This window comes from Protomyctophum bolini, assembly GCF_963924005.1.
Source record: "Protomyctophum bolini genome assembly, chromosome: 15".
NCBI classification, from domain to species: domain Eukaryota; kingdom Metazoa; phylum Chordata; class Actinopteri; order Myctophiformes; family Myctophidae; genus Protomyctophum; species Protomyctophum bolini.
In genome coordinates, this window is record NC_137876.1 from 27,258,512 (window position 1) to 27,281,596 (window position 23,085).

Below are 23,085 nucleotides of genomic sequence, written 5' to 3' on the forward strand. Positions count from 1 at the left end.
ACCATGGGTCATGAAAACCACTCAAAAGACATGTCAAAAGTGCCACTCGGGGGAACAGGTCTCCAACAGGGCAGGCCAGGTTGTGGCCTCCTGGTGGCGCTATAATTGGACAATGTGGATGGCAATTGGATGATTTGAAGCATTTTGTCCCAAAAGAAATTCCAGTTTTTCATGTGTCTATGAGGTGACAGTACTTCATTAGACACCCTGGAGTCGTTTTTATGTGCAATGGTGTATTAACTTTGTATTTAGGGTTTCTTCCTGGAGGCTGAACCCTTGACAGTCAAACGGGTCAATGAAATAAACAGCAATATAGTGTCATCACACTATCAGCCGCTCCCCTAACCCCCTTCATCATACAACTACAGCAGTGGGTGCGGCTTCAGTTCAGGTGGATCACCACCCATCACCACCCACCAGGCAAACCACACTCTGGCTGTCCGTTAGACTGTATGTCAGTTATTGTGGTTGGTCTGTGTCCATCCAACCTCTCTGCATATTTTCTCCTACAGTACATTAGACTGCCAATGTCAATGTCTTCATCCGTTTCCTCAGTCTGTGTTTCTGTGGTCTGTCACTTAGTTTGTTGGTTTGTCTCTGTCGTCTTTCCCATCTGCTTTCCTGTTCTGTTTTTGTATGATTTCCTTTTAGCTCAGTCAGTCTGTCTGTCCATCTCTGTCAGTCTGTGTTTGTGGGCTGACAAAGTTTATAGAGTGGATTTCCCCTTGATCGGTTTAGCAGAAGCCAGAAGGCCTCTTGTGGATGGACGGACTTCACAGGTTGTCTAATGTTAATCATCAGAATCTATTCCAACTGAGTGACTCAGATATACAGTATTACCACATAATTATAGGCTCTAATGCCTGACAGAAAGTTGTGGGTTCGAGTCCCTGTGTGTCACTCCCAGTCTCTCTCTCCCAGTTTCCTGTCTATCCCCACTGTAAACTATCAATAAAGGCAGAAAAGCTATATATATATCCTATTAATAATTTAGCGGACTGTCAGTCAGTCAGACTGTCAGAGTACTTCCTTAGCATAGAGCAAGACAGCTGATCGCTTTCTGCGCCATCTCACAACGCCACGACGCACGGACCGCCTCACGGAACCTAGCGCCGCACAGCCCTGTCCTCCAACCTCAATCTGCCCTGCATTACACGCCAAACATTCTAACAATCATCTTTCATTAATTTGCGTAAAAAAACCCATCTCCCCGCAAATCACGTGTCACCAGTGAAATGCATGTTGGGACGGACACAGATTAGTACTGGGACACACTTTTCCGCGCAACAGACCTACACGGGTAAACAATTCCCCCCCTATCACATTACCCACATCTGCTTTTTATAGCGCCACAAGGAGGCCGACATATGTAAAACACATTTTCTAATATTACTATTTCAGATTTTATCCAAATTTCAAGCAAATCGGTACACATGCTCTCCATAGTCATGTGATCAAGACGGGTTTGTTTGGTTTCTCATAATCCACCCTCATTGGCGATTGGCTTCTAAACTTTTCAGGAGCAGCCCGCTTTGTACCCGTTTTGTACAAATTGCCACAACTACTTCAACTACCGATTGTGGTGAAACTGTGCATGCATATTCCCACTAGGCTTTGGAAGAAATGCCACTTGACAGTTTTCAAATCAGCCTCATGGTGGCGCTACAACAGGCCAAGCCGCGTCACACACACACACACACACACACACACACACACACACACACACACACACACACACACACACACACACACACTTGCCAAACCTAGTCCCCATATATGGGGGACATGGGGAGAGCAACGGACTTGAACTCATGCTTCCTTCATGCCTGAGTGTGCAAGTTGGAAAGCCACTACTTTAAACAAGAATAAGATTTGTAATTTCTGAGGCTTCAAACTGATCGTGATTAAATTATTATTTGTTTAATGAAAAGACTTGCTGTCATTGTTGGGTTGACTGGTTTCAGGTAACTTTGCAGACTGTACTGCTCGGCTAAATCAAACCATCAATCAGGATTATGGTTAATTCAACAACACAACATGATCCTACATGTTAGACCAATCCCTTACTGGTACGACAAAGACACAGGTTGTTATCCTATTCTTATAGACTGGAATTATATAGACTATTATTCTATATTATATAGAACTATTGCATATTGCTATTAAACATATACTTAAAAGAATGGTAGTATATCAAAGCATATTGAACGCTATAATATCAGTTTAAAGAAAAACTCACCCATTATGTCATCAATAGTTTTGTATCAGCAGTATGTTAGAAAACCACAATTCTTCTGTACATCAGTGTAAAACTAAACCTCTTCAAGCAAACAAACTGTGCTCACTCCAGCGTTAGAATTATCCATAACTCAATAAGCACAGTCTGCACAGACATAATAAACCACTAAATATCTGTAATTCTCGTCAAACCAGCTAATACTCAAACTGCAGCAAGTCAAGCCTGCAGCTAAACAGGTGAGTCAAGTCCCGCCTACTTCTAAAACACTCAGGAACAGCAGATTCAGGCCTGTCCTGACAAGACATGTAATGAGGCTATAGCTACTCTTTGGGATGGCCTTGTAGAGAGTTCAGAGCAAACAGAAGGAATACTGTAAAATTGTAAATAAATGGTGCATTTATACAGCGCCTTTATCCAAGGCGTTTTACATAGACTGTGCATTACATTCACCCATTCTCTCACACACACACACACACACACACACACACACACACACACACACACACACACACACACACACACACACACACACACACACACACACCGATGGCAGAGGAAACCATACAAGGCTGGTCATCGGGAGCAATTAGGGGTTCAGTTTGGAATCATGGGAACGGCGTGGCTCCAATGTGGATCTGAGGCTTCATGTGCACACACTGCACAGCCACTGGTATAAATCGTCTATGATATGTCTATGATGTATGACTCCAAATGTAGGCTTCGTGCCGAGCCACATCATCAAAAATGAAAGGGTTGTATGACAAAACTCCCTGAAAGCAATCACATCACACACCATAAGTATCCACAAATTATCGAGCTGTGCGTTTAGAAAAATGCTTACCATACAGAAAATACGGTAGGTAGCATTAATACAGGCTTAGATCATCCTAATTCGATCGTTGAGTGTCAGCAGTATGCAAATACTGTGAACCTTCATGGTGCCACAGGGTGGAATCAGAAAGACTATACATTGTAAATGCACATGGTCCCAACATGCATTCAGGTTAGAGCTTTCTTAAACAGGCCCATCCTTGCAGAATCATTTCTTTACACAGCTTGATTATGTTTTACGTGCAATCCTTCATTCTTCTTTAACTAGGCGGTTACTCTTTATATATGTTTAGGGGGGGGGCGGGCATGTTTTATGAAAATCATCTGGATTGTAAAGCATTTAAATTAAGCTTATGTTAGGATTCCACTTTTCAGTATTCCACTCAGCAGTGGATTACTACTTATACTATTAAGCATGTAATTGGTAATTCAATGCACAATTCTTCCCAACATTTCCCGCCAATGAAAACATTACACATATACATTCACATACTTTCGTTCACCCTGAACAGCTAGGTTAAACTATATTTAGCCTCTACTCTTTCATCCTCACAGCCACAAAAAATCTGCAGAGAAAAGCAGACTTTGGGACAATTACTTTAACAAGATGCTTGTCAGCAGGGCCACAAGGCTTACATCATCCACCCGGCACACTGAGCCATCTGGCAGTGACATAGCTGGGAAAACATTAACAAGACTTCACTAAACTGATCCAGAAAACATTGTTTCTAGATAAGGGGAGGAGAACAGCATGTGTGTCTAAAATAGTTAAGCAGAGTAGCAAACCAGTTTATTCAAAAAAATATGTTTTGCATTTCTGTAGTTTCCAACAGTATAGTATAGATTACGGCGGCATGTACTGTATAACATGCTGCTACCTGTTTATTGCTTTTTATTACACACCTGTGACCTTGATATAGCAAGAAACTATTGATGAATACATTTTGAGATATTACATTAAAATATATAACAAAAATATATAACAAAACAGGGAGAGCTAGAATGAAGAGAAGCGAAGATAAAGAGACAAAGAAATAAAAAGAAAGGGGGACAGAGAGAGAGAGAGAGAGAGAGAGAGAGAGAGAGAGAGAGAGAGAGAGAGAGAGAGAGAGAGAGAAGTGTGAGTGCAACCCATGACACAGTGTCAGAATCTATTATAAGTGCAGCCAATCAGATCACAATTAACCAACCATTATACTGTGTCAAGCCTCCTGTGAGACAACATGGTAACTGTGCTCAAGGTTACCAGTGAAAGAACTGTCTGGATAGACTACAGCTATGTCAACAGTGAGAACCGCTATCACCACCTGAGATCAAATGGTGGAACAAACCCTTACAGCAGTGATACTCAAACTCCGGCCCACGGACCACTTCCGGCCCCCGGCACAATTTTGATTGGCCCACCAATCAAATGTGCTTAATATCCTCAAAGTCACGCCTCCAACAAGCTTAATGTTAACCCACTTGATAGCAGACAGACAGACAAATACAGTACGTAGCAGACAATGTACATTCGTTTTCTTTATGGAAACAGTTGTTTGTGTTGAATGTGCTAATTGCACCGAATTATTCAAGAAAATGCAATACTTGTCTTTTCATACATTATGTGGAAATAAAGCAAATAAAAAAAGTATCATTAATGTTGTCATTTTATCAACTGGCCCCTTGCCATTTTCATAATGTGGCCCACAGGTTCAGCTATTGAGTATCTCTGTCTTAGAGGATATGAACACACAATACAGTTGTAGTTGTAGTGCCTCATCATGGCTGAAAAAAGCGGTGTCAATACAATTCTGGCACAAAATACAAAAAAATGAAAAAGAAACAATCAAATAGGACAAAAGCCACCTTAAGAGTTAAGACTCATCCACATAGTAAAATCATAATGAAACTGGAATACCTACAGGGAATTGAAGAGTTTCAAAGTTTTTTGTTCTAGAATGTAGATACAGTATTATCTTCTCTTTGGTTTAGAAGGGCTGAACCATCTAATTTTGGATCAAACCTCTCCACTAGCCTAGCAGGGGCATGAGACCAAATACCAAACCGCTCACACCAAATGTCATGCTGTCAAATTAGCATTAGCATCACCAACATCATGCACACAGTGTTGAATTACAAAACGCTTATGTATCACAGCTTAGCTAATGCCATGTAGCATTTATTATCTCCAGCCTCCTGCTCTGTCCCACTAGAAGAGTATTTACTCATACGCTATGAGTCACATCTCTCACCTCAATGATGTGAATATGAGGCTTGAAATGGGAAGGGACGGAGCTGGAGAGGTGAGGTTATCAAGTACTTTCACACTGTGAGGTGAGGTTATCACACACTTTGAGCCCCCCACCGCACGTATAAATGCACTTTTTGGCCAGAAAGGGACATTTTTTTCCCCATTTCTCCCATTTCATGCAAGGCAGAAGCCAATTAGTTCCATAGCCTTAATGCAACGGCAGCAAGAGCAGTAAGGCAATGGACCAGAGCTAGCCAGTTTTATTGAACACAAACATTTAACCAACAGTGTGTTTTAATTAACAGAGTTAACTGAGTTAATAGTCTTAATTAGAAGCCAGTTACAGTAAGTAGGTAAGAGGACACTCACCTTGCAGGAGCATGTGGACATTGTCTATATCCAGGGGGATGGCCCCCCTCTCCACCGGACCATCTCTGAAGTCGGACCCCGACGCCATGCTTCCTTATCCACAGATGCCCATCAGCCTGGCACCGATCTGTGGGCAGACACACACACACACACACACACACACACACACCCACACACACCCCCACACACACACACACACACACACACACACACACACACACCCCCACACACACACACACACACGTTAGTAAAAGATCCTTTAAAAATCATACTGTATACTATCTTCGTCTTTAAAGCTGCAATCACACTAACAGCGACATCTACAAAACAATCAAGCAGCTACATACATTGCTGTAGAAACACAGAGTCAGTGACCATTTTCTTTCATCAAGGGATGTGGTTCTTTGCAAAGCCCTCTGAGGCCCCTTTTCCACCGGGGTTTTCCCCGCTTAACATTGAATCAGTTCAGAGTTTTTCCACTGAAAATTAATTGGTTCAGAACCCTAAAAGTTGGTTCGGAACTGGAACCAAAAAATGGCCGCTGGTTCCATGAAAGCACCAGGTCCCAAGAATCTAGAACGGAACCATGTTCTAGAACCAGAGTAATTTTGGTGGAACTGGAAAAGGGGCCTGAGAGAGAGGGCTGCATGCCTGTGTCCTCACTTGAGACCCACATACACTGCCTGTATTGTAGGTCAGGTGTCTCATCATATGCTTTAACTAAGTTTGACACAGATACCAAGTTGGACACAGATCTACATCGATCAACTACAGCTGAGAGCAGAAAGGCACAACATTGAACCAAACATCTACATACACACTACAACCTTTTCATCCAACATGTACACAGCATATTCTTGTAGTCAAGTCAAATGTGTTTGTCACAAAGTGCCCTTGCGCATACTGTATAGTGACCTTTAGATTTATGTGAACTGTTTAGGAACACATTTTTACAGTGTATATTTGGGAGCAGAGCAAAGATTGTATTCTGTCAGCAAAATTCACAGGTATTTCCTAAACTGAACAAACTTTTCATTAATATCTCACACTCAGTACTCAAAGGAAATTAGTCATTGAGATGTGATAGTGGCATATTTCCCTGCCACCATTTGCACTTGAGAATGCACACCTTTGAAAGCCAAGGAAATCCACACACTTGCTGCGTTTAAATGACGGTTCAAGGGGAGTTTAGCCTCAAATTAAACGCTGCTTTCTGTCAACTCTCGTGTTCCAGGTTGAAGCAGAAAGGTTGCCTATTTCTGCCGTGTCTTGTATAAGCTAGCCCAGGGATATGGATAAGTGAACCAAGAAAAATGTGTGACATTTACGAGTCTCTCTACACGCCTGCTCAAACAATCACTCTGTGAAGGGGAATCAGTGTTTGATTTTAACTAGTTTTGATGGATGATCACCAACATATGACTGACGGCTTTGGAAAAGACACTGAGGTGCCGAGGCCAAAATAAGCAGGTGGAAACAATAATAGAGCAGATTTTCACTTATACTTCAATCAAGCTGATGCCAGGTGATTTATTTGATATATCACACTGAACAGAGTTTAAAATACGTTCTTGTAATTGGCCAAACTTTCTGGCTCTCATTGTGTTGTCCTTTGAGACCATCTAAAGGCCAACTAAAACAAATCATAACATGCATATCCAAATGAGCTATTCAACCTTTACACACAATGTGTAAGGCCATAAACGCCAGTCTAAAAATAGTCTAAACAACTGGACCGGTGCACTGCACCTTCATTGGGCCCACGGACAGGGGACCATTCACAGAAGTGCACCTAGCCTGGCTGTGAAACATGTGCCTGTGTGGTATGTGCTGCGTCGATGCTTCACTCACTATAGCGTGGCATCTGAACTATCTAAAGGCTTCATGTCAGCTGCTAGAGAGAGGAAAATAGAAAGGGAGGGAGAGAGAGATTGGGTAGGAGGTACAGTAGAAAGATACAAGGACGGAGAGAATGAGAGCAGAAGGGAGCGAAGGAAGAGAATGTAGAAAGAAATGGACAGAGATTCAAAGAAAAGGATGAAAGAGTGAGACAGAATGGAGAGTGGACGATGTGTTTGTGCCAGACTGTGAGTGAAAGACAGAGACCGAGAGAACACGATGGAGTGAAAGAGAAGCCCCTAACAGAGTGTCGCTGAGTCAAAGTCATTTAGGACAGGTCTAATTACAACACAGAGGACACCGAGCATAACACTCCTCCGGAAAAAGGGGCCTTCTTATCATCATATGTCATACATCATCTCATTCTGGCCAATCGCAATTTGCATCCTCAACAACATTGTCTTCCATGTTTGTGTTTACACAGACCCTCAAAGCTGGACATAAAAAAATTAAATAAAATAAAGATGTGGCCGCAGGGTGACCGGTAAGAGGACCATAACACACGCTTTGGACATTGAAATGAACCCTAATCTATTTGTTCAAAGGACCATAATGCCAATAAACACAACTTTTCACATCTGTAGCCATACAGACAGTACATTAAAATGTACAATAAACAATAACAACACGTTAATAGCTTAATTGTTATTTTCCAAATACAAAGTCATTACATCTTTACAGAACTCACTGAATTATTGAGTTACTTTTGTCAATCCAGTGACAGGCTGAATACCCTCCTCATCCTTACCCTAACCTTGACACTCACAAAACTATACCAGAACGTAAACAGACTACTGTGCCTAACCATAACTAAACTTAATCAATACCTAAATGTAACTAAAAGTATTTGCAGATTATGCAGGGGGGGGCATAAACAGTTTCATGTACACTGTAAAATGTCAATACATTGCAAACATCTCATTGCTCACTAAAGAAGTAATGGATAGTTGAATTCCATTCATATTCTAAATTATCTATATTTTCTCTGGGAACTGTTTTCAGCTAGAATCATTAGAATGCATTTCAACCCCTCCCCTACCCCCCTTTCTCACCCTCACCCCCTTAAGGCCTATTCATAGTCTGGATTTTCGGTGATGAGGTGACCACCGCTCCGTTGGTGAGCTGACCACCGGAGCTGAAATAACATTGAGCGGTGGTGAGTAAAAACAGAGAGAAGGGCTGGAGCGGTGGCGGTGGTTTGCTCTTCACCGCGGCACGTTACGTCATGTTGTAGTTCGGTGGTCACCTAACCACCGTAAATCCAGACTATGTATGAGCCTTTACTCCCCTTTCTCAACCTTCATTCTCCCATTCCTTCCCAACCCTCCCGCTTTCCACCATCCTATTAAACAAACAACCCACAACATATCCACTGCATGTCTGCATCACAGAGTCAGCAGGTCCTTCAGATCTGATATCAAGATTGTCCACAGTTAAATTGTGCCCCTGTGACAGTTCCAGATAGGCAATGTCCAAAAAGCTCAGTAGCCACTGGCCAGTGTGTTAGAATCCACACTTCGAAATGCATGAAAACACAATAGCATAAACTTTGGGTTCGCTGTGGTGGATTCTTAATGGCTTCCTCAAAACTCAAACTAATCACAGTTGCTTTCTAACATGAGCCGCAGTAAAGATAAGTCAGTCATGAATCATGAGAACTGTTCTCAATATAGAACCTTTAATTAAATCTAAGTTTTTCAATTTGATAGAAATCAATGCTCAATCAGTGGCATTGGTCAGGCTCTAGTCTATACTAGTAACTATGCTGATAGATAATCTTAAAGCACCACCGTGCTAGATTCTAGCACAGTGGTTCCCAACTCTTTCTGTATCAGGGGCCTCTATATAGAGGGTTGCAGTCCCGCCCCCGACGAGAGGCCCAGAAAATAATTCCCCGTTCATTTTCCCCATTTTTCATTTAAAAAAGTATAAAGACGTTTACACCGCGGACAAAGCCAACTCGGCTCGTGTTGGCCAACTTGGCTTTGTCTGCGGCGTGAACGTCTTTAAATAAATACGAGTTCCACCCATCTGACACTTAACACAGCAGCCATTCAGCTGCCATGTTAAGTGGTCATAATACTACTTGTAGTAGCTGTAGCCTATTACGTTTAACTTTTACATATTACCTGTATACCTGTAGTACACTTTTCATAATAATGCTTGTTTGTTTGTTGGTGATAAATCAAGGCGTCTTGCTGAACCTGTCAAGCCATGCCTTCTCAGACAGACACACCCACAACTTTTGTGATAATGAAACATGGGAGAGGCAATGCTCTCCAGTTTCATTTGAACAGAGAGACGTCGCAGTATAGAGGGTTGCAGGTACAGCTCTGTATTAAAGAATAACGTAAGGCTGCATACTGCACATTTGAAAAGTAATAATATAAATTGACATACATTTTTGTACACTCTTGGAATTGGAGTGGATAAATGAACACTGGAGTTTGCAGTGTAGCCTACTTTTTCCTACAAAAAACAATACATTCATGAAAAGAGCCTTTACAATAGTTCTGACTCACTGTAAGGCATTTTACAGTGTGGCTCTGTAAGAGGCGCACGTGTGTGTGTGTGTGTGTGTGTGTGTGTGTGGCAAATCCGATCAGCACTTAACTTTGCATGCCCACTGCAAGTAGGCCACAGATTTGGTCATAGATGACTGACATCATACTGTATTGATGTAACAGGCTGGACACAGGAAGTCCGAGTTCCACATTGGAGCCGTTTGTATGTGGATTCCGACTCCGAGAGATCCACATAGTTTCGTACTTATGATCTCTCTAAATTCCCAGGGTGTTGGCTTACTCTCATCTGCTACAGTGCCTGCAGTGCCAATAATGTCAAGTTCAAAACTGATGTACAATGTTTGATGTTCTCAATTGTCTATTTATCCAGGGAAGGTCCAGTCTTCAGCAATGGCATGCCTGCGTTTATTACATTTACAGTATGCACGTACGTACGCACGCACCTTGCTCCAGGGCACATTGTCTGTGGTTTTGGCAGGAAGGGAACACATTATTACCAAGGTGGATTGGATCCTCACCAAGCTTGTAGAACTAGGAACAAGAACTGGTTAATTGTTCAACCAACGCTTTCATAATCATCCTAGCCAGACAGGAACCATACCTTATTATGGTCACAAACACGCTTTCTTTACGACCTAAACCCTATAGGTCAGTGGTTCCCAAACTTTTCCATGTCAAGGACCCCCAAATTGACACTATTTAGCCTGTGGACCCCCCATTTGAAAAGATATTCCAGGGACCCCATAAGAGAAGCTTTTTACGGCTCTAGCAGTGATTCTCAACCCATTTTATTTCAATGACCCCCAGTTTGACATGCATATTAGTCTACAGACCCCCATGTAATGGCATTTCTATCTCTTGGACCCCCATAAGGGTCCATTTGGTTCCAAACTATAATGAATGAATGAATGACCATTATTTATATAGCACCCTTCTCAGCACGAGTGCACAGCATTTAGCTGGGCCCCCTGGAACTCCCTCAAGGACCCCACTTTGGAACCACTGCTATAGGTTCCTTCATCTGCCAGTCCCCATGGGTCTAGGCCCTGCTCCTTCTCCCTAGCAGATCTACAAGCTGTCTGTCAAGCCAACTTGTCACAATGCACCAAATGTTCACCCCAGAATAACTACAATGGGGTTCATGTGGTTAATCTAACACCTCTTTGCTGCCCTGCTAGTTCACCAGCATGTTACCATTCAACCAAACTTCCACGCTGCCTGGCATGTTGTGATATGCAACTATTCAACTTGTCAGTAAGTATGATGCTCATCTGGCATATCATCAACTACTTGCGGGAGCTTGTCCACAAATTATGCTGAGTAAATGTGGACCATCTGTTGTACAAAACCACGCAGCACACATTTCCATGTTTGATACGCTTATAATGAGCTGTCACGACCAAACACAATCTGTGGGCACTTGGTTTTTATCTCAGAGGTGAGTAAGTAGTAGTAGTAAGTAAGATACATAATCATGCAGTCAACAGTCAACAACTAATTATTGCATTGATCAAACACATCCCATCTCTTTATAACTTTATGGGTACCATGTCTGACCTTTCCAAGGTTAAAACAGATCAACGTGTGCTACTACTGTATGCAGCACTGACAGTGTTCCAGGCCCTTTGTAGTTTAATAGCTAGACCATGGCACTAATACTGTCAAGGTGAAGGACAAGAGTTCCATAATTGAACAAGTTATAAGACAGACAGACTGTCTGTCAGACTGTCTGTCAGACTGTCTGACAGACAGATCGATAAAGTCGCTAGATAATTTGTTTGCAAAACAGTGTAGAACATTAGGCCTACAGTCAAACCAGAGTGGTAATGTACAATGACAGAAAGACACAAGCCCAGGACACCAGGATGTGTCAGTATACCCAGTGGGTAAAAACAGATTGGCTCAGTCACCACCCACCGCCCTGACTGATAGTGGTGCTGGTCCACCACTATCAGTCAAAGGGCAAAAAAAATCACTTGAATCAGTAATGACATATAGGGAAAATTATCTGCAGCTGCATGGGTCATCCCACAACTCAGCGACGATCTTTATCCAATGTTGCCAGCACATCAGTAGTAGACATAAACAGATTCTCCGTAAAATAAAATCCAATTCACTCATGTTGAAGAAGCATAAAATAATTATTATATCAAACGTTTCTCTGACAAACCGTCTCCTTACCCTCCAAAACAAGAAAGACAAATTTTAAGCAAACTTTACCTCACAACAATATATTCTTCATCACTAAAACTGCTCTCTCTCTCTTTCTCGGAATGTGACGTTTAGATAATGTCGCCGACAACCTGTCTGTCAGGGGCCAAAAATAGCGCGTTTTGCCGTTTGGTCACGTGACTGCCACCAGAGAGCTTCAAACAGTACAGCGGCGTTACCCGTGTTGTACCAATTATTAATTAGTCATTGAGGGTCGGGATGTTGATAAAATGAACGTAAAGTAACGGCTATATCCTATTGCTGACTGTTGGTTATAAAACTGTATAGAGGAGTCGTTTTGAGTGGAAACAAGCCCAGAGAACAGAACTTTTCATGCTGCATGACCCCCCGATAATTCCATTTCGGGGGGCCATGCATGAAAAGTTTCTTGGTGTGTTTTCTTGACAGCACTAATTAGCCAACAGCTGCTGCAAATGCAATTTGTTTCTTTACAAACCGTGTCACGATAATGCTGCCAAGGGGAAGAACAGTGCAGAATCAAAGCCGAGTAGGCTATAGTCATTAGACTGACGTTTTAAGACGAATTAACGGGGAGAAGTTGAAGCATATACTTACATGCATCTAAAGTCGACGGCTCGTGAGCTTGTTGTTGCCTTTGGGTGTAGCCTAAATAATGTACCGGTAGATGCAAGTCCGTGCAACAATAATAAATCGGATGTAAACGATTGCACTGACAAACACGCTGTGATACGCTTGAACGGAGTCACACACACCCCTCCCTAGACGCGCACAGAGTTGAGAGTGTAGGGCAGGCTATAGTGAGTGGGGCCCTGGACTGTTACCGGAGAGGCGAGAGCCATGTACCGTGACAGGGACATCACAGTGGAGAGCTAAAAATAGTCACCACCAGTGAGGGGTGCGCACGCCGCACACACGCACGCACTTCTAATTTTAGTAGCCCACTAGCCCTACTTATCTGTCACCTGTGTTGACGGTTCATTCCCTGCATGACTGACTCACCAAAAAAATCTCACTTAAGTTTCTACACAGTCTGTCTATCTTCATCAGGCGCTCAAGAGACCCATGATGAGCAATTGAGCATCATCAGCTGCTTACCTACAGTATACAGTGTAGGCTATGCAATTTCCTTACAGGATCTTTTTGCTAAAATTGTTTTTTTTCCCCCCGTTTTTTATTATCAATTATTATTATTATGATGTTCGGGGTCATAGTAGCTGTGCATCGATTCTGACATTTTCGTAGATTGAAAATGTCAATGACCTACTGAGAGTAGCCTACAAATGGTAACCATGTTAGACATAGGTTTTAAAGTCTAGATTAATACATTTAAGATTAAATTAATCTAAAACAGTACTCTAATCACAGTAATATTATGAGTAGCTACTATAGCCACCATGACCCGTAAAACGTTCTATTGGTTGGCTGCAGGTTCAGTTAATTGCTGTGGATAACACTGTCATAAAAAAAAATGCTATAGGCTAGCTATAGTGTTAAAGTAGCCTACTGTAGACTATGAGAGTGGTTAGTTTTCATCAGCCATAAATACAGTCAGTTAGCTACTATAACAAGTGACCACTAGAGGTTACTGTAGTATCATTCAAGCAACAGGGAGGAACTGGTCATTACAGGTTAGGCTTGTCAGTTTTTTGGTCATTTCTCCACCAAATTCCAATGTCAGATAAAATTATAGTGCCAAGAAACCTGACACAGATGAATGTATTGTTTCTGATATACAGAATAGGGTTAGAAACATTTAAGAAATCTGCCTTTTTGCCTTTTCCTTAAACTATTTATAGGTTTTATCTAATATGCAAGGGTGACACCCTTGTAATTGTACTGTAATGGACCCCTAGGCCACCGACATCCAAAGCCCCCCCGCGCACGCACGCACGCACGCACACGCACGCACACACACACACACACACACACACACACACACACACACACACACACACACACACACACACACACACACACACACACACACACACACACACACACACACACACACACACACACACACACACACACACACACACACACACACACACACACACACACACACACACACACACACACACACACACACACACACACACACACACACACACACACACACACACACACAATACTCTAGGCCTAGATATAATCGGGTGCCGACTGTTTTTATTGAAGATCTATTATTATTCATCTCATTGTACTTTATCAGTTATACATAGGCCCTGGTTTCTTGCAAGAGTTGGGCACCATAAATTTGCTAAAAATACAATCAAGTGTTATTATGATTGAGAGGGCCCCATTTAGATACATTGGAGTAGATAACATAACATTGTTATCTACCCTAATTTATCAAAATGAATCCCGTCATTGTTTTAATGCGTGGACATAGAACATCTAATGTTGTTTTTACACGATAAACTGAGGGTTTAAACACTTGCAGTATTGTAATGTGAGGGTTTGGTTTAGGACTTTTGGGGTTATGTTTTGACTTGAATAAATAAGACCATTGTCTGACAAAAAGTGTCGCAAACCTCGTCACGATGACAGTGAATACCAATACCTTTGTACTTGTAAGTACATTTTGAATTACTTGAAGTACTTGAATACTTCTACTTCTACATAGTATGTCTACATGGCAGTATTGATACTTTTACTTATATACTGTAAATATATATTTATTTATTTTTCTCGCTACGCTGCGACGCTCTATATAGTCTAGGAGGCTATATAGCCTATGTTGGAAATGAGTGTTTGTTGGCCATTGATGGTGTTACGTGACCTTGCCACACCTTAGCTGTTGCTGAACTGACACCACTGTTTGTGTTCTCCAATCAAAGTGGTGGTTATGGACAGTACCATATGATGCCAAGGATATGTTCTTACAGTATTTCTAGAAAGTGGGCCGGGCTTCTCCATTCCTTGCTGCCTATACCAGAAGCGGGTTTATGGGCCTGGCCCTGAGTCAATGGATACTTTGCATTATATGAAAGATAATACTGGAATACATTTGGGACTCCTAACCCCCCTCTGGATCTGGATATAGTTAATTATTGTAAGCGATTCTAGGCTTTTTGTCTTTCCAAAGAAATCGAATGTCTCTGAACCAGTGCGTGCGTGCATATATATATATATACACACACACACACACACACACACACACACGTAATTTTCCACTGACTCATCCTCCTCGACATGTTTTTGTCTAATATAACTTGAATTGCTTCGCCTTCAACTTTAACATGAAAGATTCATTTTTCCCTCAGCCTGTTGGAGAGTGGTTCTGCTTTTAAGAGTTACAAGGGACCCACAGCGTCTTTTAAAGATGTGTTGATGAGGTGTTTATAGTCACCCAAATAAATCTAGTATAGCTAGCCTCTTGTTCCCAATCCTCCCCCCCCCCCTCTCTCTCTCTCTCTCTCTGTGTCTCATCACTTGTCAACCCAAATAAAGGAACACTCCCATCTTTTCATCTCTCTTCCCTCTCCCCATCTTTCTCTTGTTTCAGTCAAGCAAGTAAATCTAACGCTCTACAGTGTATCCTCTTCCTCGCTTCTCAATGAGGCGTCTACATATCTCCTAACTCTCTGTCAGGTGTTTATTCACCCAAATAATACTCTCTACCAGACTGTCATGTTATGTTATGTCACTTAAGTAAACACAGCTTCCTCTTCTCATTTCTGTTGCTTCTCTATCACTTACTTCTGTCATTTTTACCCCTTCTTTGCATCTCTTTAATTTTCGGTTTAATCTCCCAGTCTCTCAGCAAGTGCTAAACCTGCACATATAATCTGTCATTCTTTCCATGTCTACTATCTATAACTCTCCCGCTCTTGCATCTTGATGTGGCACTTCCACAAATAAATCTGCAGTACCCCCTCCTCATATCTCAATTTATTTTTGGTTGATCTCCACTGTCACTCATGCTATCTTCTGAAGGAATTGCCCTGTATTAAGCCTAAAACTTGCCCTGAGCAACAGACATCTTTTAGTCTCTCTGACTGCGAAGAAATAACATGTGCAAGTCATTGCCAAAAAGCAGAGGTGTGCCAAAAGAATCAAACAAAGTGGAAGAATGGTGAACAGGATCTCAAGGGTCGAACTTATTACTGCCACCGTATGTGCACGAACACGTACAGCATTTTCTTGTCTCTTGTAGCCAGTTTATTGAGCTTGGATAAGTGAGTGGATACAAGTAGATAACATTAGTATGTTTTTCCCCCTCTTTCTTCCATGTGGCTGGCTATGAACAAAAGGACAAGTTCTTCCCCTAATCAAGCTAATGGACTGGGAGAAAGCTAGTTTGAAAGACTTGATGAGCAGGGACAGGTAAGAAGGGCCTAAGGGGGATTTAGCACATTGGGAAATGAGAGAAAGAAGGCTTCAGTCCCGGATGACTGGTTGTCTGTCTGTCTGACTGACTAACTGATTGCCTGGTAGGCTGTGGATAGACAGGACACAATGATAAAAAGCCTCCGCTTGTACCGTCAGATCCATTTAGTGGGAAGCCGGTGGGCCCAGAGGAGCACATGACGACAAGAAGAAGTGTGCATGTTGTTACCGACCACTTGACTAACTATCTAGATTGAGTAACTGTTTGCCCTGCGTTACTTCATCGTAATTGATCATTTTGACGGATAATCCTTTAGACAATAGGCCACCTCTCAGTAGCTGATTGCCGAGGTACAGTTCTTGTGCTGTGGGACTCCATTGTGGACTGCAGCGCAGCCACTGTGTTTGTTGGAGGGTTGGCTTTAGGACTAGTGCTGCGGACTACGGTGTTAGGCTGATCTATACTCTTGGGGAGGCCAAAACTCAGATGACCTTACAAAAGAGAGGGCCACAACGGTGAGTCATAGATATGAGAAGACAAGAGCATGATCACACTGTTTTGATACAATTTAGCTGGACGCGGACAACATAATTAACACATACACACAATGTAATGTTATAACAAAAAGTAAAAATGTACACAAGACAATTCAAGTTAGTATAAAAGTGATTAGGACCACTTTCCAAACATTGAGTTGCAAATTTGCACCATCTTCTTAAATAATTGCAGGACATTTGTAGAAACCCCTGTTAGGTTAAGTTAGGTTAAGATGTTGGCCATCAAAGGTCTCTTGCATGCACCTAAATACAAGCAATGTGACAGGTGTGTTGGTGGAGTAGATCTGTATAGTTAGCAATGGAAATTGAATAGGCAATGTTTTAGGTCAAGGGCTTTCCTTGGTCATATAGATAGGTCCTTGACTGAAAAACTGCCGGTTGCATTTCTGTTGAGTAAGTGATGACAGAGAGTGGATGTCCCCGATTGCTCAAATTTAAGTAAATATTATATCAAAGAAGAGATTAATAGGTTCCATCTGGATTCACCCTGTTAGACTGTTTGATTGAACACTGTGTTTTGTCTGTGAAGTTATATATATTAAATGTTCAACTTTATATGTTAAATATGAATATCACTGGGATGTGGTGGTGCTGTTCGGTCAAAACTAGACTGTGTAATTACAGTATGATAATCATTCCAACCCAGCACTCTACTGGTTGATTTTCAATACGTTTAACCAGCTTGATGAACCTAAACACTTAAAGTTATTTGCTGAATGAACTTTGCTAACCTGCCATATACTGTCTAGTACCAAACACTGTTTTCTTAAATATAATTCAACCTTGGACCAGATGGTGGGGTCTAGTGTTGTGTCATCAAGTGTAAGAATATGTCGGAGTGGAGTGTGATATCTACAATCAGCACCCATTACTTCCCGTACGATTAAAGGGCCATTTACCCTGAGCACAATATCTATAATAACTATGGTATAACTATATCGTTCATTATTGTATTTGTTATAGTTGTGGTGTGGACTCTTCCATCCTCTCTTTTTTTTAGACTTAAGACGATTTTTAAAACTATATTTATTAATCCTTACCCGTTGGGAGATATTGCCCCCCCCATAAATATCTTTATTGCCGTTCATTTTAACTTGTATAATATATTTGTGTGTTTTTTTAATAAATAAAAAAAGCACTATAACATGAAAGTATTCGTACAAATGCATGGTAGGGAAATATTTTCATGGAAGGACCGCAACATTTACACTTATTAGCCCACAGACCCCCATAAGTATGAAGGGCCCCCAGTATGACATGCACCACAGAAACTATATGGACAGTCGCACAGGTACTCCCAAATGTATTTTGTGAGTCGCACAGATGAAATTGTAGGTGCATTTGCGTCCAAAATGTGCACAATTCTGAGCTATAGGCTTAAGAAAACTCATGGCGTTTGCAACCTGTGATGTTTTGAGCTTGTAGATTAGCTGTTTTTGCCGGTGCGCGCACTTTATCTCCCCAAAAGCATGTTTTTGCAATAAACGTTTAGTGCTTTATCTCCCCAAAAGCAAAAGTTTGTTTTTGCGAAAGTGAAATTTCCGCATTTGCGGCGCCCTCTATGTCTGAAAATGGAATTGCTTTGGACTCTCATTTGATTAAACCACCCACGACATGTGAATGAAATTTGGGGTGGATTGGACATTCCATTGGTGATTTGTGTCATTTTTTTGTAAAACAGGCCCCTCCCACTAACTTTGTATTCCAATTACAGCCGAACGATACGGACTATGAAAATACTGGGTTTTCATCGGATAGGTCCAGAGATCATGTGTACCGATTTTTGAGAGATTTGCACAAAAGCTGTAGGTGTAAGAGCAAAAAGTGTGTTTGGAAGGAAAAATATATTTTATTATTATTATTATTATTTATTTAATAATTATTATGAACCTCCCCTCCAAGTGTTGTGACTGTAGCTCCAACGGTTTCTGAGAGAAAAATACTTGATGTGAGTTTTCGCATTTTCCCAAGTAAGTGAATGGGTGATTTTAATGCACTAATAAATTAATTCATAATCAATAATTTGTCAAATTGAAAAAAGGGCTTCGTTAAGACCTCCATATTATTATGGTCAATGCCTGTGTGAAAAGTGGGAGCGATTGGTGCAGGCAGTGAGGAGCTACGGCATTGTTTCTGACACACATTCAGACAGACATTGAGTTAATTATAGTATTATGATAGGATAGGATAGGATATATTTATAGTGCTTGGTGTGAATGGCCTTTTAGTTACCAAAGCCATGCTATACACCAGGATCAAACACAGGACCTTGAGGTTGGAAACTAGGCAAGATCAGATAATATAGGTGATTTTCTTACATGAGACCTTACTAACTTTTCTAAGCTGTTACAGTATGTCAATTAAATAGTTTTAAATACATTTCTAACCAAAGCCAATATGGGGTCTGGTATCAAGAGTTCAAGACTAATAAACATAACTCCCATTTATTAAATTACCAGTTACCACCTGCCTGAACATAAAGCTTACCATTGAACTTCAACCCAATATCAGGTGGTGTGGTCTGGTACTGTCCTGTTTGCTGATATGGACGTCTCTGCAACCAGAAGGCATCCACCGGACCTCGGCTGTCAACCTGAAACGGTTCATCGGCTGTGCTGTGCGCGAGTTCACCTTCCTCGCCAGGAAGCCCGGCTGTGGGGGGCTGCACATCACCACAGATGCCTGCTGGGGCCGCTGTGAGACCTGGGAGGTGAGATGAGGAGAACTGGGAGGGACATACTGTCCAGAGAGAGAGACAGAGTCAAGTCAAATTAATTAATATAGCGGCAAATCAAATCACATATGGCACATCATCTCATTATTTAATTAATATAACCGGATATCATCTGCATAACGATGAACATCATTTCCTGCCACACCCGTCTTCTGACAGGTTAAAAAGGTTATCTCTTACCGATTGAGCGACGGACAGGATGCTCTCTTACTTACAAAATGGTCTTTCAAAATGGCCGATGAAGGACCCACGAAATGATGTCATATTGTAGTTTTTGCCTGGCAATCTACGTTGTTTTATGTTGTGATGTTGTATGTGGACCTCAGGAAGACTAGGGACTGCGGCAGCGGAAGCTAATGAGGATCCGAATAAAGAATAAACAGTGATTGCTCTAAGCACAGAATCCTGTGCAACTCTGTGGTCAAACTTTGTGCACATGGAAGATTCACCCTTCAACGTGTACACACTTTGATCTTTGCTCTGATAAATAGGACTTCGTGCAGTTCCTTTATAAAGCCAATTAATAGTTTCAGTCCCCATAATAGGATGCAGTGGTCAAAGGTGTCAAATGAAGCACTGATAAAAATATTAAAAAGTTTTCAATCCTGACTGAATGTAGAAAGTCGGATTTCAGTTCATTTGTGATTGTTTTCAATGATCTGATGATCTTAGAAAGAGAGACCAAGGAAGGAGTGTGAGAATGGGGGAGAGCGAGGCAATGGAGAGGCAAGGAATGTAATGTAATTACAGTGAGAGATGAGAAAAAGTAAAACTGACAAGTTGTACTAAAAACGATATTATGATATAACTAAGATCAGCTTGACTCTAGACAGAGACAGATTAGGTTGTTTAGACAGGCAGAGAGACAGACCAGATCAATTATTTGCTGCATACAGCAAGATATTGTTCCATAATTCCATTTCGATAAAAAACTACTTTGGTTTATGTAGACCTGTTCTAGACCTACAGCATGCAAAAACCTAGTCTATGTACTAAAGTTCCTGCCCTGGCACAGCATTTGATCTGACGTCATTTCAAGACAGCATCATTCAGCTAGTATAAGAACAGACTAGTCAGTGTATATTGTATTAGACTGGAAAAACATTTGATTTGTGTCAAATACAGCAGGTATCTAAATCTGCAGTGTATAAACACACCAAATTAGAACAGAGAGCTGTAGAGAAATGCTGAGACTTGTCCCACTGATGTTCAGTTAATATCCAGCAGCTGAAAAACGGAGTTAATGTAAAGAGAAATGGGAGGAGAGGTGTACAGTTTTTACAGAATTGTGCTGACAATAGTAGTTTAGTTAACAATGCCTCAAATGCTTTGAAAAAAATGTGTCATGTAAGTTTCTTGGTTAGGTTATTGTATTGGTTAATGTATTCACATCTTTGTTCTATTGATCTCTAATGGTTTTCTTTTTTTCAATTAGGACTGGTGAATTTACAAGAGGTGGCCAGAGTCATTAGGAGCTGACTTAGGCCCCCCATAAAGTCAAGGGCCATTAGTTTAAGAAAGTGACGATATGGGTAATAAAAGGGACACAGACTTGCATCGTTTCCGAGTAGGTTAGTGTCTTCAATATAAGTCCACAGAAATCAACAATTTAACATTGATTCAAAGGCACTGCTGAACACACTGTGACCACTCTTAATTATGAACCTCAATATGCTGTGTATGAGTAGCATGGCTTGGGTGCGGTAAGTAATTACTGGGAGCTAATACTACAGTAGGTGTGGCGCTCCACCTCAGCAATCCATCTCCGGCTAGCGTCTAGCGCATTGTAGACTCCCGCGTTATTATCAACTAATTTCTTCTCAAACGTATTTATCATACTGTAGCAATAAAATCTCTGATTCTATTTTGAATGTAAACTGGACTGTTTCTTTCTCCTTCCAGAAGCCGGTTCTAGACCCTCCTTTCATTGAGTCCTACCAGCGTGTCTGCACCTACAACGAGAGCCGCATAGTGACGGTGCGTCTACCCAACTGTTCAGCAAAGGTGGATCCTTTCTACAGCTACCCTGTGGCCCTGAGGTGTGACTGTGGCGTCTGTGTCACCAGCACCACTGAGTGCATCACCTCAGTCTGAGATACTACCGATAGACCATGTCCACACAGCGGCTACCATCTCACGGCTGACGTGAGATGGTAACCATGCATATCCTTAGCTACTCGCACACGCACGCACACGCACACACACACACACACACACACACACACACACACACACACACACAATCTATCTATCACTATATATCTATCTATATATGTCGACACATGCATGACTCTTACCAGTGCCGTCTCCAGGCACAAATCAGCAGGGGGGCATACCTTTTTCAAAAGGGGGCACTTCATTTTTCAAACCCCCCCCCCCCCTAATCTGGACTGGAGGGGCACAAAATCCAATCTGGGGGGGCCTGACTCTTACCCACACTACTTATCCGAGCACATGCATGCGCGCACACACAGACACACACACACACACACACACACACACACACACACACACACACACACACGCACGCACAAACACATGTCTGAAAAGGCAGGTAACACAAATGAATTAGTCTGACTTCTTAGTAATGACTCCTGACAGATTGTTTATTAATCAGTTCAACATATTTTAGGATACTTTTGAAAACCATTTTTCATCTTTGTTCATGGTGATGGGACCAATGTTTGGTACTGTTAATTTAATGATTTCATTTTGATCATTGTAATATGGTGTAGATTAGAATATTGTATGTAATTATATATATGTATTGTAATAGACTATTGTATGGTCTGAAATGTACCATGAAACTCCAGCAATAAAACATCACAATAAAACAATGCAATCATTGTGAGGCTTTGTACTCTAATTGGTGGCCACTAACGATAGTGGATAATTGGCTTCTGAAGTGTGAGTAGCTATCTGTCAGTTAATTAGGCTTTAATTAACCAATCTGAACACTAGGACTATGATTACCACTGGGCAGCTGTCATCAGAGAAACCACTGTCTTGGCTGCATTATCACTCCCCACTGTCCCAGAGAAAGGGCTTATGTAATGAATGTGTACTCACTTGTCACTAAGGTACTCCAGGGGGTCACACTCCACTCACGTCCCTCAGGGGGCACTTTGCTTTGGTGAGGAATTGGGAAGTGTGATCCCTCTCTCTCTCTCTCTCA

At 41.6% G+C, this 23,085-nt stretch overlaps 2 protein-coding genes across 2 annotated transcripts in view; one reads left to right on the plus strand and one right to left on the minus strand.

The window, feature by feature from the left end:
* syne2b (spectrin repeat containing, nuclear envelope 2b) overlaps window positions 1-13,022 on the minus strand; it is a 166,835-nt gene extending 153,813 nt beyond the window's left edge. The window contains exons 1-2 of the mRNA XM_080783979.1: window positions 12,884-13,022; window positions 5,673-5,799 (exon numbers count right to left, since the gene is read on the minus strand). Coding sequence (XP_080640105.1) covers window positions 5,673-5,760 — 88 coding nt within the window. The 5' untranslated portion in view covers window positions 5,761-5,799; window positions 12,884-13,022. The remainder of the gene's footprint in view (window positions 1-5,672; window positions 5,800-12,883) is intronic.
* Window positions 13,023-16,758: 3,736 nt separating this feature from the next.
* Window positions 16,759-22,120, plus strand: gphb5 (glycoprotein hormone subunit beta 5). Its single transcript, XM_080783492.1, has 3 exons — window positions 16,759-17,134; window positions 19,688-19,886; window positions 21,813-22,120. Exons 1-3 carry the CDS (start codon window positions 17,106-17,108, stop codon window positions 22,002-22,004), a joined length of 420 nt encoding a protein of 139 aa, XP_080639618.1. The 5' UTR covers window positions 16,759-17,105; the 3' UTR covers window positions 22,005-22,120.
* The last annotated feature ends 965 nt before the right edge of the window (window positions 22,121-23,085 follow it).